Below are 13250 nucleotides of genomic sequence, written 5' to 3'. Positions count from 1 at the left end.
TCCTCCATTTTTCAAGGGAAAAAGACAATGCTTTGCCACAGTTAGAAACACTGACCCTTCTCTGCCTGTTTCAGTCCAGAAAATTGAACGTATCCCAGTCCCCCAGTGAACCCCTTGGCAGTAGTTCACATTTTGAGCTAATATATATTAATTTAAAGTAAATGAAAGAGTTCTAACAAGCAAAATCAGGTTAGGCAGTAGTGGTTCAATGCAGTCTTCTATGGGGGGAGACCTGAATTCTTAACCTAAGTCATCAGAGAAGTTTTGTTTTTCTAAAAGGATGTACTAGACATGGAGATAATTTCTATTTAATGTTGAATTTGCTGCTGAAACCATTTTTAAAAGTTGTATGTTACTATCAGGTTAGTATAAAGCTTTAATCTCTTTAGTAAATGTCTGCTTACCTAAGTTGGAAACAGTTCCCCCCAGGATCAGTAATCCTATTACTTTATTTGCTCTTTTTGCATAAACAAATGCCCAGTGATACACGGGGTATTTATGTTTGAGAGCTTTTCTTGCCAGTATTTGGAGTTGTTGTGCTGTGAAATCACCATGACATTTTAAAAATCACTATTTTACAACCAAGTTCACTTTAAAATGTCTAACAAAATTGCAATGACGCACCTTTTTGAGTTACTTCATCTTCTCATCCTATTTAAATCAGTGTTTTAAAGATCTGTGTGACTGCAGTCATAACTTCATCTAAACTTAGCCTGGTGTTATGGAATTGTTTCAGATGTTCTTTGTATAATGCTAATTCTCCACTGTAGACCTTAAATTTATAAGTTTACTTAGAAGAAAGTTACTTGAATTTTTTTTAATATATAAAGACAACAGCATTCATCACTCAGCATTACAGGTAGTGAAAAGCTGTTGGATCCATGGAAAGTGGCTAGTTTTAATATGAGAAGGTGAGAAAAACACATGTGGGTGAAATACTGAAGTTCACAAATCTTTCTTTCAAGAAACTTAAGAAAACAATGTGTTGGATGAGTGGTTTGTTCATTGGCCATTACTGGATATTGGTAATTACAGTATTGAAATATCACCAAAATATCTTTTTTTTTTTTTTTTTTTTTTGGGGGGGGGGGGAAGGTGAGGGAGAAGAGAGATACAGATCTTAGAAAATGTAGGTTTGCACACCGTTGTGTTCATCCCTCTGCCTGTCTTTCAGACGGAGAAGTGGGTGCCTAAAGGGTTAACTGGTATAATGGTCTGCCCAGGAGGGCAAACCATTCTCCTCAGAGGACATAGAATACCGAAGCGCTGTCTATTTTAGTATCTTGTATTTTATTGAAGGTTGGGTATTAATGACTAACGGCTTTTGATAGTCAAAGTTTAAAGTGAGGCAAAAGCAGCAGCCAGATGTTCAGCTCGGCAGCGCTGCGGGTGCCAGGAACGGGCGGGCGGGTGCCAGGAACGGGCGGGCGGCTGCTAGGTTCTCCGTGGAGAAGCAAATTAATCATGGTTTCAGCTCTGCCCTTAGCCGGACCTGGAGGCGGCGTGGCCCGTGACCCAGCCCTGCCCGTCTACAACCGGCGGCCCTGGGGTCATCTTTGCGAATAGACTCTCGGAAGGCACTAGCAAACGCCCCGCCCGTTTCCTCCCGCCGCTCTGAGACAGCGCGGCCCTCCCGCGCTTTTCGAGGGGACCCCGCGGGCCGGGGCGGGGGGACTGAGCCTCCTCCCCTTCCACACCGGGCCTCCCCTCCGCCGGGCCGCCCCGTCCGTCCGTCTGGCCCTCGGCGGGGCCGCAGCCCCGCGCCCGCGCATGCTGCTTCTCGTCGGGGCCGCGCCGAGGCGTGCGCCCCTCAGGGGACATGGGGATCCCCTCCTGCTGTCCTCGAGGCGCCGTCGGCTGGACTCGCCCACGGAAGGCAGTACGTGCTGGCCGGAGTCTCCGCGCCTTCCCCTCAGAGCCCTCGGCCGTACAGGGCCTTGTGGCGCAGGTGCTCCTCGAGACACTGGACGGCCGCATCGTCCATCTCGGGGTCAAACTTGTTGGCCAAGAGGTGGTGCTGCTGCAACATCCAGGGCACGTCGCCCACCCCATAGACGCAGACGGCGCGCTGGTGACGGCCGGTGCAGGGCGGGTAGGGTGCGCCCTTGCTGATGTCCCCTTCCAGGTACTGCCACTTGACCAGGCGGGGAAGGGCATTCATGTCTGAGAGCTGGAACTTGTCGTTGTGAGGCATGGCCCCCGGGACGCCCGGCATGCGGTTCAGGGTGGCCCAGACGTGCTCGTCAGGGCTGTAGGTGTCCTTGGACCACTCGAGGAACTTTTGTGCCGTGGGGTTCTCGAAGATGTGCTGCACGAAGTCCCGTGTGACCACGATGTACGCGTTGCCCGTGAACATGGGGTAGCTGTGGGGTGGCGGCAGTTTCTTCTGGGCAGTGCGAAAGATGGCCTTCCCCACCTCGTGGTGGTACTGCCAGCGCGCCTGCTTGGCGGCTGAGGGCTTCTCCGACTCCAAGCTGTTCTGGCCCTGCAGCACCTGCAGCGCCCGGACTGTCTCGGCGTTGGTCTTGATGGGGAAGTCGGTGCCGCAGGTGTTGATGAGGTAGCGCCATGGTATGGGGCTCTGCAGCAGGTCCTGCATGCAGTTGAGGTCGGCTTGCAGCCGGGACCAGGCGGCATAGACTACGGTTTCCAGGCGGCTGGCCACGAAGACATTGGGGAAGCAGGCAGCGATGGCCCGCACGGCCTCCTGGAAGGCGGTCGGGGCTTTGCTGTCCACATGGACGCAGTAGACATTCTGGGGGGCGTAGAGAGACCGCAGCAGCCGTTCGAACATGTCGATTTTGTTGTGGATCACCATGGAGTAGGCGATGGGGAACTCCTCCTCCTCCTGGCTGAGCGGGAACTCGATGTAGCGCCGGGTCTCCTTGAAGGCTCTGCAGTCCCTCGTCATGTTCAGGTACTCGCCGGGCGTCGGCGAAGCGTTTCTGTTCGCCACTTCCAGGTTGCTGAGCTGCGCCTCCTGGATGGCTGTCTGGTCCCCGCGGACGACCCCCGAGCAGTTGATGCTGCGGCCGGGGGAGAGCTCCAGTGCCCGGTAGAGGCGAGAGTGGTCGGCGGGGTCGGGGCGGGCGGTGCCGCGCAGCGCCAGGGCGGCGGCGAGCAGCGCCAGCGGCCCGAGCAGCAGCACCCAGCGCCGCCGCGCCGCCCGCTCCCACCACCGCATCCCCCCGGTGGGTCTGCCCTCGCCTCCTGGCTGCGCTGCCTTGAGGGCGCCGGAGCCGCTGCCGCACGGAGCAGCCCGGCAGCTGGGCACCTGCTGCCTCTGGGACGTGGGGAAGCAGTGCCGGGCGATCCCGGTGTGACCGCAGGTGAACAACAGTCCCCTCCTTCCCTGTGGCGTGGCTCTGTTTGGTTTTATCAACACTGGGGGTGGCTGCATATATTCTGTGTCTGTTTAAAAGATGATATTTCATCTTACCCCTGCCCAGCATGTAACACAAGGAAAATTCCTCTAGAATTCAACCCTATGTAATGCACTTTTTGGAAAGACTTTGCTAGATTACTTTGGTGTCTAACCTGCTTTTCCAGTGTTCCCATCACTCTAACTCATAGGTTAAGGGAGTGGTTGCAATAGGGCTGTACTCTAGAAGGCCAGTTTCAACAAGCTTCCCACTGTCCTGGAGTACTTTGAGGTTTAGTGAAGAATTACTGCAGAAGATAACTGGGAAAAGTTGAATCTCTGCTTCTGCAGGGGAAGCAGAGCGTGAAGGTAGAGGCTATGGTTTATAAATAATTTGCTCCAAAGTGTCTGCTTAAAGGAGAAAGTGAGGGAATATTTGCACCTGCACGCTGCCCGAGGGAGTGTCACATTAAAAAAAGGGAGGTTAACTGCAAGTGATAAAACGCTCCTTGTGGTGTGATGAACAAAATAATGCTCCCTGAGCTTTGCAGTCATCCTGAACTACTTTGTGGTTTGAACTGAACATAGTATGGGGTATCATGTTTGTAAAAAAGGACCAGCTTCAACAGTTTCAATGATAAGTCAAAATTTCTAAGATGGATTTTTTGAGATAGAGGGCATATTTACTTTTTTTCTCTCTCCAGATGTATCAAGAAGCCAAACTCACAGAATCTGCAGCTGGAGTGAGGATAGTTGTAAGTGCAGCTCTGCACTTACTGGTTCTAGAAAAAAGCAGGAGTTACTTCTCCAATTTAAAAACTGGGATTATTTGTTAATCTAGTAACTTTAACCAACTCAGTAAATAATTGTCTTAGACATCAGTGGCCCAGAAATTTTAAAGGGCATTATAAAAAGCAGTTATGTGATACACATAGTATTTCCTATATGCACAATGCCAGTTTGGCTGTGCTGAATACCAAAGGTGAATATGCTTGGGAGAAATATGGGGAAAGAAGGCTTGAGGAATGTAATTAAATGTACTTAAATTATTTTGGATTAATTTGTCAACATTCTGTAAATTTAGTTGCAGATTCTCCAACATGGGACTTCTTTGGAAGAAGTTTGTTCTTAGCATTAACATCTTGAACTTGTTCAGTGCAAGAAACTTGACCTTTTTGAAGGCTTCTAAGTTAATAGCATGGCCATAGGACCCCACATCATTTGCTCTGTGGTACACAGCTCTTCATATATAGGCTCTTACAGTACTTTTATTGCTTTTCTTTATTTCTTATTGCAGTAAAAAAACCTACAGGAAGCCCAAGCAGCCTGAAGTGCTTATTCCTCTACTTTCAGGGTAGAATTTTAAAACTTTCTCCTGTGCGAAGTCTGAAATGTAAATAACCAGGCAAACAGCTGAAAATCTGAAAAAATTGAATTAAATAAAACATAGTTTTTGCAAAGCTGCTTTTTTTTTTCTCATGAAATATTAGCCTACACAAAATAATGTTTTGTTACTAAAGTCCAAGACTTGAGGACTTGTTTCACACTAAATAGAGCTTAAAACCTGTTAATCTTTATACTCTTATGTGTAATTTAACTTCCAACATACTTAATTTTAAACTCTGGGCTCAAATCTCTGACATTCCCTTAAATGATGGTACGTGTGACTGAATACAACAATGACTGCTCACAAGTGAGTCATGTAAAGCAAATGTCCTACAATCAGTATATGATTTACAGTCCAAACACTGCCTACAGGGTAACCAGTAGCCTCCTGACTGCTTGCAGAGATAAATAGCCTGGAGATATGACAGCAAATGATAGTGTAAGAGGAGGATGGTTTAATCATATTGCGATAATAATCTTGCAGAAGACTATCTGTGAGGAGTTACACAATGTGTAAGATTCCTGTGGTTATGCTTTTTGCAGAAATGTGCAACAGGCTGTGAAAAGTTGTTTTGTATTTGAAAGGGCAAAGGAATGACAGAGAGAGGAGTTCAAGTGTTTGGCAGACATGATGGCCGTGGCTGAAATATCACTGTGCTGTCAGAAGACAAACTGGTGTTGTAATTAATTTCCAGAATTCCCCTATTGATCTCAAACTCTGAAGAGTTTTCACCAGTGTGAAAACTTTGATTTAAGTAGTTTTGGTAAGTCTAGGTGCCATGTCTCTCTAGTGCCTTTTTGTACCTGCTTCCATTTCAATAAGCCATATCAAGTCAGAAGTTCCTGCTCTTTTAGCTTTCCTGTTAAGGGATAAAAAGAATCTTCACAAGTGAACCTGCTATCTACTTGCCCAATTACACAATTTCTAGGTTGTGGTTCAGATTAGCGCATTGGAGAGTGGAGAGAAACATCTATTTTGCTTGCTTCTCCAGGGGGAAAAAAACGCAAATTCTGATTGTTTGCTGATGTTGTCAGACCCGGTGAAGCGCCTGGTAGAAATTTACACTGATGGCAAGGGTCATAATCTCACCAGGTTCACCTGTACACAGTTTGTAAAAGGGTTTTCCCAGTGAAAACAGCGTTAATAAAGAGGGACAAACAGAGCTCATGTGGAGGGATCAGTTTGTAGTGGTTGCTAAAATCTGTAAGGAAAGGATTTTTTTACATACAGAGACACTTTCAGCTTTTTTAGCATGACTTTTAAGAAATATATGGAAGCAGTAAGTTTTGTGAACTTAGTGAGAGACATCTGAGACCAGGCTTGTATAGGCTACCAAAAAATCTAGTGTGTTTTATTCCATTGATTGGGGGGGGCTAAGAATTTCACTTTTAGCTTCTTGGTCAAAAAAGGTTTGAGTGTTAAGTGGTTTGGTTAGGGGGCTTTTTTTTTGTTTTAGTTGGTTTGTTTGGGGGGTTTTCTGAGTTCCTTCCTTCCCTCTGTCCCTGTTCCAGGCCAGTTTGCAGGACTTTTGAAGGATTCCACCTGGAAGCTACAATACCACTTTTAAGCTATCAGGGCATTGTTGTCTGTATCATTCTGCTGCTTTTCTGTATTTCTCAGTTTTCAGAAGAGAGCCTTATTTCCTGCTCATTCATTCAGAGCCATAGTGTGCATTGTGATGTGTTGGCTTAACTGCTTTGCAGGCATTACTAGCTCCCAGCTAAGTTCTGTGTTGTCCTGAATGTTTGTGCCTACAGGATGAATTTTGTATTAACAGCACAATGACTGTTATTTGACCATTGTGTCTCATAGCTGTTTGGTTTTCATGTGTCCTCTAGATAGTGAAGACTTAACTTGAAAGAAGTATGTGCATGAGGCATAATTCTAATCAGAAAGCAGTGCATTTTCCTTTGTGAACTGTTCCAGTGTGGGTCCTGTCCTAGGCTACAGGATATACAGGATAGCCTTCAGGATATCAATTCCACAGTGGCTCCTTTTGCCAGTTTCCCTTTAGGCACACCAGCTACCCCCACCCTTCCACCCTCCTGCACTGGCCTTAGTGTCTGCAAGATTGGCTCAGCTTTTTATGTCTGACATGGGACGCTTTGGGTCTCTTACCACAGAGACCCCTCTGTCTCCTTACAATATTAATGCCATGTTAGCCCAGTATAAGACTAATGGCAGGGAGAGAGTATGCAGAGGTGAGTGATAAGGGTGTGACATCAATAAGGAAATGGTTGAATAGGATTTCTTTCTTGCTTTTATCTTCCCATTATTCATGTTGTCCCACCCTCATTTGACTTCATATTTGCATAGAAAGGCTGATGGCTCTAGTCTTCTCAGTGTCCACAAATGTGTTTTTCAGTTGTAAGATCATGGAATCATAGAATAGCCCAGGTTAGAAGGGATCTCACAAAATCACCTGGCCCAAAGGCTCAAGGGAAAAGGAGCCCAAATAAAATTATAAACACCTTGTCCTATTGCACCTTGAAAGCCTCCAGTGATTCTTCCCATATTTGAAGTCATGCAGTGGTACTGCAAGCTGTGTAATGTTTATAGATGCTACATGGAATGATTTACAGACAGAATTTGAAACTTGCATACAGAACCAACTTTGTTTGCCAAGGAAAGTCTGTAGAATCACAGACTATGCTGGGTTGGAAGGGACCCATCAGGATCATCAAGTCCAACTCCTGGCCCAGCACAGGATACTGCAAGAGTCACACCATGAGTCTGAGAGCATTATCCAAATGCTTCTGGAACTCTGTCAGGCTGGTGCTGTGACTACTGCCCAGAGAGCCTGTTCCAGTGCCCAACCACCCTCTGGGTGAAAAACATGGGGTTTTGCTTTGTTCTGTTTGAATGACTACTGCTGAAAGTGTGGAATCAGGATTGCCACTTGAGTACCCCTCTGTCACTGACTGATTTATAGTATAGGTAACGTGTCAGAGACATGTAAACGAATATCCAGGTTTACAGGTAGCAGGAAACGAACCCATGGTGAATCCACTTGCTGTCTCTCTCTAGAGTTATTTGGATTAGTTATGTGAGAAATACCTACTTGCATGAGGCCTGTAAAGTTATTTTGTAGGCCCACACTAAAAAATACTTAGGGCTGGCTCTGATCTTCCTTTAATATTTTGGTTATGTAATAAAATATCATTAAGCAAAATTAGTGACAGTCCCACTGACTGCTACTTAAGCAAATTTTTCCCTAGGTATACTTTGTGCATAATTTGCTGTCAAGTACACATCCTGTAGTAAGATACAGTATCCTGTCATGAACCACTGTATTCCACTTTTTTCATTTGTGTTCACATAAGGAATATTCTTATTTGTGTCAAGTAGTAATGACTATTTTCAAAAGATCTGTTCTCTTTTTAATCAGTACTTCCTTTGAACTATGACAGAAGTTGAGAAGAAATTACATTTCCATCTTCTTGGCTGTTTGGTTTTTTTTTACTTTCTCTGCTGGTACTGTGATACTTATCTAAAAATCATGGGATTGTATTTGGCTTATAGTTTTGAGATTTATAGTTTTAAAATTATTGACAAACATTTGGAAAACTGCATGATAGATTTCTCATTATACATCTTCAGAGACTCTAAGTTCAGTGTTCTTTTTATATGGAGTATTTGGCACATCTTGGCAAAGGTGGGAATTGAACAAGGAAGTATTGAGGTTTCAAAATACTTAAACCTTATGCAAATATGTGTGTATTGTATATGTACACTTTATCTGTAAAACTTTAACACGATGAACATGGTCCTGTGTGGGTTTTGCTTTTTGAAATTGAAAACTGTCTGATTATAGACTTCAGCTTCTCTTTGCTTTCATTTAATTTCAACTGAATTCTGTGTCCCAGTCCTGTACTCTCTAACAGTTCAAGCTGTATCTTCACAAGCTGCTAAGATTGCATCCCCACTAGCAGAGTCTTGGGGTCAGTTTGATGACTAGTTAGAGATCAAGCTCATCTTTGAGGAAACTGTTGGATGTTAGTTTTCCTTTTAGAGTTCTACTTTGTTGCTGGTTTGTGACAAATAGTTTGAAAGCACTACATGCAGTGTCTCTGAACCTGATTCAGAAAGGATGTGAAAAGGCAGCAGCAAAAAGTGGTAAGTAAAAAATTAAACCACAGTAATTTTTGTAGCATGCATACCAGTTCCTATTATGTAACTGAGCATTGCCTGATGCTATTCACCTCACAGTTGCAGGCTTATTGCTCTGCTCTTTCTGGATTTCTGGTACACTTTTACCAGAAGCAGAAGTCAAAGGATTTCTGCTTTTATCTAAGGCAAAATTGCTGGACTGAAGAGCGTAACAGTGAGTACGACTCAGAAGAAAGCTGAAGCAGATAATCATAATTGACATATAGTCTATAAGATAGTATTTTTACTTGAAATTTTACACAACAGCTGAACACTGCTCATAAGGTATAACAAGTTTCCTCAATTACATTTTGTATAACAAAGCAAAATAGGGGGATAAGGCATTACCTTATACAGGTTGCTGAAGAGACAGACAATAAGTAGGATGATGCTGGTAAGGATGTTTAAAAGAATTTCCTTTAAACCACTCTTGATACTGGCACTGTTTCTGACTGTGGTGCCCAACACTGTAAACTGGACTGTGTCCTGTGGGAAGAAAACCTGTTTTTTTCTTGAAGGATGTAACACAAAGAAAACACAGTGATTCTGGGGATCATAAATACATTAGCTCATGCTTCATTGTTTCTAGAAAAGGATTGCTTCATACAGCATGGGAAATATAAACAAAACAGCAAACAAAACTCTTTTAGACAGATGATAGAGGAGTTCAGGGCCACACGAATAAAGAACCAAAAATCATGAATTTAATTTTGTACATTTCCCATAAAGAAAACTCCAATATAACTGTCCTATTAAAGAGATTGTTTCTTCAGAGATAAGGGACTTCCTGAAATAAACACAGATGTTACTGAGAAAGGTTTTTATCCTTAAAAGCATGTTAGTTTTGTTTCTTGTTCTGTGCAGTTCTCAAGTAGAGAGTCTGCCGTGATACACAGATACAAGCACAGAGTGAGGCTGACACACAAATTGTGTCTAAAGCCTCTGTGTAATGGAGTATGTTGCTTTCATGTCTCTGTGGCTGCCCAGAAATGTCTGATATAAGACCTACAGCTGGGTAAGAATACTTTGGATGGCACTTAATCCAGTTGCTGAATGGGTGTGTCCTGGGCTTGCTGAGTTCAGTAAATTTTCCTTCAGTGCTTGTAAGATTCATGCAGAGCACTTCTTCACACTCAGAGTGCATTATAAGGGAAGTCACACAAGGAATCAGTGGGGGAAAGGTGATTGTCACTCTAGAGCTGTTGTTGTCTGAGGTTTCTGCAATGAACCTTCCTTGCAGCTACCCTTGTTTTGGCTGCAATTCTGTAAAGAAACCCAAGTATTTAATAATAGTTTGAGTGCCCTGCTTTTTCTGCAGTACGTTCACAGCAAAAGTCAATAGAAATTATTTTGTAGGGGAAAATGCAGTTGTGGGGAGTGTAGTACCATTTTTTCCTTATTTCAGGTGATCTATTTGCTTCCTATTTTTCACCCTTTAAAATTCTCCTATATACTTGACATTTCTGCTTCCTTATACAAAACTGGAAGAAACATTAGCTGCACTTATGTCAAGAAAATCCTTAAGGTTTTTATTTTTACTGCTTATTGCTTCATTCTTTCCATGCTTATAACATGTCTCCACAGCTTGTCTGTCTGTGGATGTTTTCACACTGCTGTAAACTACCTCCAGGAAAAAAGTTACCAATAGCAAAAGAGAAGCTTTCTGTACAGCAGGTAAGCAACTGAGGTCTAGAACCACTGAGTTATTTGAGCATCCCACCTAAAACTATTAAGTGCCTCAGTATGTGGACCTGTATTCTGGAACAGTTCTGTGCAAGTAGTGCTGATGCAGCAGACAGCAATTGCATCTTTCTTCTGGCACCTATTATGTGCTAGTGTGTCCTGCCCATGCAGCGGGGGCCAAAGAAGGAGCTGGTTTTTGAGGAGCATTTACTGTCCAAAGACTGAAATGTTGATTCAGCTGACTGAAGGTCGTGCCTCTCAATGTATGTAAATGAGCATGACTGAGCTTACCTTTATGAACAAAGCAGTTTATGGTAGTGCTAGATATATTTCTTGACTGGTAAATCAAAGGTTACCATATGTATTTCTACTTACAATTCTTATTTAAAAAAATAAAGCACAAAAAAACCTCCCCAAAAGAAACCCAATAGCTTCTAACCTTCTGACATGCATTTTCTGCCTATAATATGCCATTCTCCACGATTTTGGCATTTGTTTTAGGCAAAGAGTGAACTTAGCAGGAGTACCAAAAAGTAGGCCTATGGTGAAACACCTTAATTACAAATTCAACAGCGGGAAGTGGAGTAGTAGTTTATTCTTAAAAAGACATGACACTGGCATGTCCCTCTCTTCATGTTATTTTCAGTTCTAGATTTGGATGAAGTCTTTTTTCCTACATCTGTGTTCAGCAGTGAGGGTGTTAGGAGTCCAGTTTATACAACAGTGACAAGAAATCAGAGTGGGGGTGTGTGAATTGAAGCACTCTTTCTCACTAAAGTCAGATGGAGAGGAAGAAGAGAAGTGAGTTTGTGTTTTACTTCAAACAGGGATAACTTCATAGTTTTTACCTGACCCTCTGAGCTCACGTTTGCTCTGACATTAGCTAACAATGTGCAGTGTCTTAACTTGTCTTGTTGGAATCGTCCATAGAGCTGAATTACAGAGTTTCAGTGATTTGCTGGTCTTTAGATTACTTCAGTATTGTCTAATGCAGCAATGAATAGCCATTTCCAGGACTTTTCACCCACCTTTTAAAAGTAATTTTGCTGTTGTCATGAGTAGCTATTAATCACTTTATCTCTGGACTCTGTTGGCAATTGAAAGTCATAGACCCAATGTCTTTGTGGTTATTAAATAAAAATAGCTATTTGAACATATATTTGCATCTCTAGTTATTAGCCAGCTTGCAGAAGAGTGACATGGTACTATAAAACATATTTTCAGTTAAAAATTGATTCAGGCTTTTTTCTTAGTCACAACTGAGATGAAATTTTGCAGGTTGTTTCAGAGAACTGTTGAAATTATCACTAAAACTATACCAGACTCCTGAGGTACATATATAAAAAAAGGTTAGGCTAGAAAGATTTTGCCCCATGCTAGTGCTTAAAAAATTAGAATGTTTGCAAAATGTGTATTTGATTAATTGTGGAACAGTTCTCGGACACTAAAGGCTGGGTTCCACCAAGCTGGTAAGTTGGAACTGTTCTTCCCTCCCCTCTTCCCCAGGCAGACTTACAAAAAACAAAGCTAAAAAAAGAATGCCAAAAAAACTACCACCATTTGCAAGGGTATATTTCAGCAAACAATAGATACACACCGAAACAAGGTGTTCTTTAAGAGCACTAATGTTCCTTTATTTCAGGAAGGTTATGGTTCGTGATCTCCTGGAAACTACTTGTAAATAATACAGCAAAAAGGGCTACACTGTTCCACATTTTAAATGGTGAGATCCCAGAACTGATGTGTAGATCCTGACTGATACTGTGGCAGGATGCCCTGTGCCGTGCCAGTGTGGGACAGAATTCCTAGAACACAGATGGCATTGTCCATTGGTGGTGTTAGGTTAGCCACCATTGCTAAAGCTAATGGACTAGAGGAAAAGCAGGGTATCTGTAAACAATAGATTGGTGGTTTGTTGTTTCCTTTTTTATAATATATATTTATGTTTTTTCTTATAAGAGTGTTAGTGTATCTGGAACCATAAGTCTGACTAGCAATATGGCTGTGTCTTTTTACTGCTTACACTTGACAGTGTACACTTGACAGGCATACACGCACACACATATATATATATATGTGTGTGTTCATTAGTGTAAATATTTATTAATTTAACTGTGCACAGTTTTACCCCTGAATATGTTACTGGATGTTCTGTTTTCGTAGCTTTGAATTTGTCACCTGCTAGTGACACTTGACAGCCTTGCGTGCTTCCATAGATCAGATAGTGTTTGATCTCTAGGCAAGCAGGAAAACTTGCAGCAGTGGCTGCAGAAAACCCCCAAAGAGTCTGGGCAATATGCAACAAACAGTTGAGTTTCTGAGAGGGGAATATATCTGAAAAGAGCTTTTACGACTGGAATTGATAACAGAGTTTTCATGAGCAAACAGCTGAAGGAGTGCTGTAAGAAAAAAAGATCAGAATGCCTCCATGCTCTCTTCTTTAACTTTATTCTATCAATTAATAGCCTGAGGCATGAGGTTTTTCATTGGATATTAGTGACTCTTGTCTTTTGAAGGAACAGGCAAATATATCAAGAATGCAGCACTGGAATTCAGGGATTAGACCTAAATTAAGATAAGGAGAGGCATTAATTAGAGAAGAGACATGAGAGGAAGGCAATAGTGCTGCATGTGGAGAGCTGGGCAGGAATTAGTTGTCTAGTTCTAAGC

The 13250-nt window shown here is 42.9% G+C and overlaps 2 protein-coding genes across 3 annotated transcripts in view; one reads left to right on the top strand and one right to left on the bottom strand.

Moving 5' to 3' along the window:
- Nucleotides 1-1139: 1139 nt before the first annotated feature.
- GCNT3 (glucosaminyl (N-acetyl) transferase 3, mucin type) lies at nucleotides 1140-3224 on the bottom strand. Its single transcript, XM_069025275.1, has one exon. It carries the CDS (start codon nucleotides 3182-3184, stop codon nucleotides 1913-1915), a length of 1272 nt encoding a protein of 423 aa, XP_068881376.1. The 5' UTR covers nucleotides 3185-3224; the 3' UTR covers nucleotides 1140-1912.
- Nucleotides 2108-13250, top strand: part of OTUD7A (OTU deubiquitinase 7A) — a 148119-nt gene continuing 136976 nt past the window's right edge. The window contains exon 1 of one of the 2 annotated variants that reach the window (XM_069025261.1): nucleotides 2108-2125. The gene's annotated coding sequence lies outside the window, so the exon portion shown is untranslated. Of the gene's footprint in view, nucleotides 2126-2900; nucleotides 2918-13250 lie in introns of those variants that run through there. The other variant, XM_069025262.1, reaches the window with a different exon arrangement.

Source organism: Aphelocoma coerulescens, chromosome 10, assembly GCF_041296385.1.
Source record: "Aphelocoma coerulescens isolate FSJ_1873_10779 chromosome 10, UR_Acoe_1.0, whole genome shotgun sequence".
Lineage (NCBI taxonomy): Eukaryota > Metazoa > Chordata > Aves > Passeriformes > Corvidae > Aphelocoma > Aphelocoma coerulescens.
The sequence above is the reverse complement of the archived record's forward strand: the minus strand, read 5'-3'. Positions and strand labels throughout refer to the sequence as shown.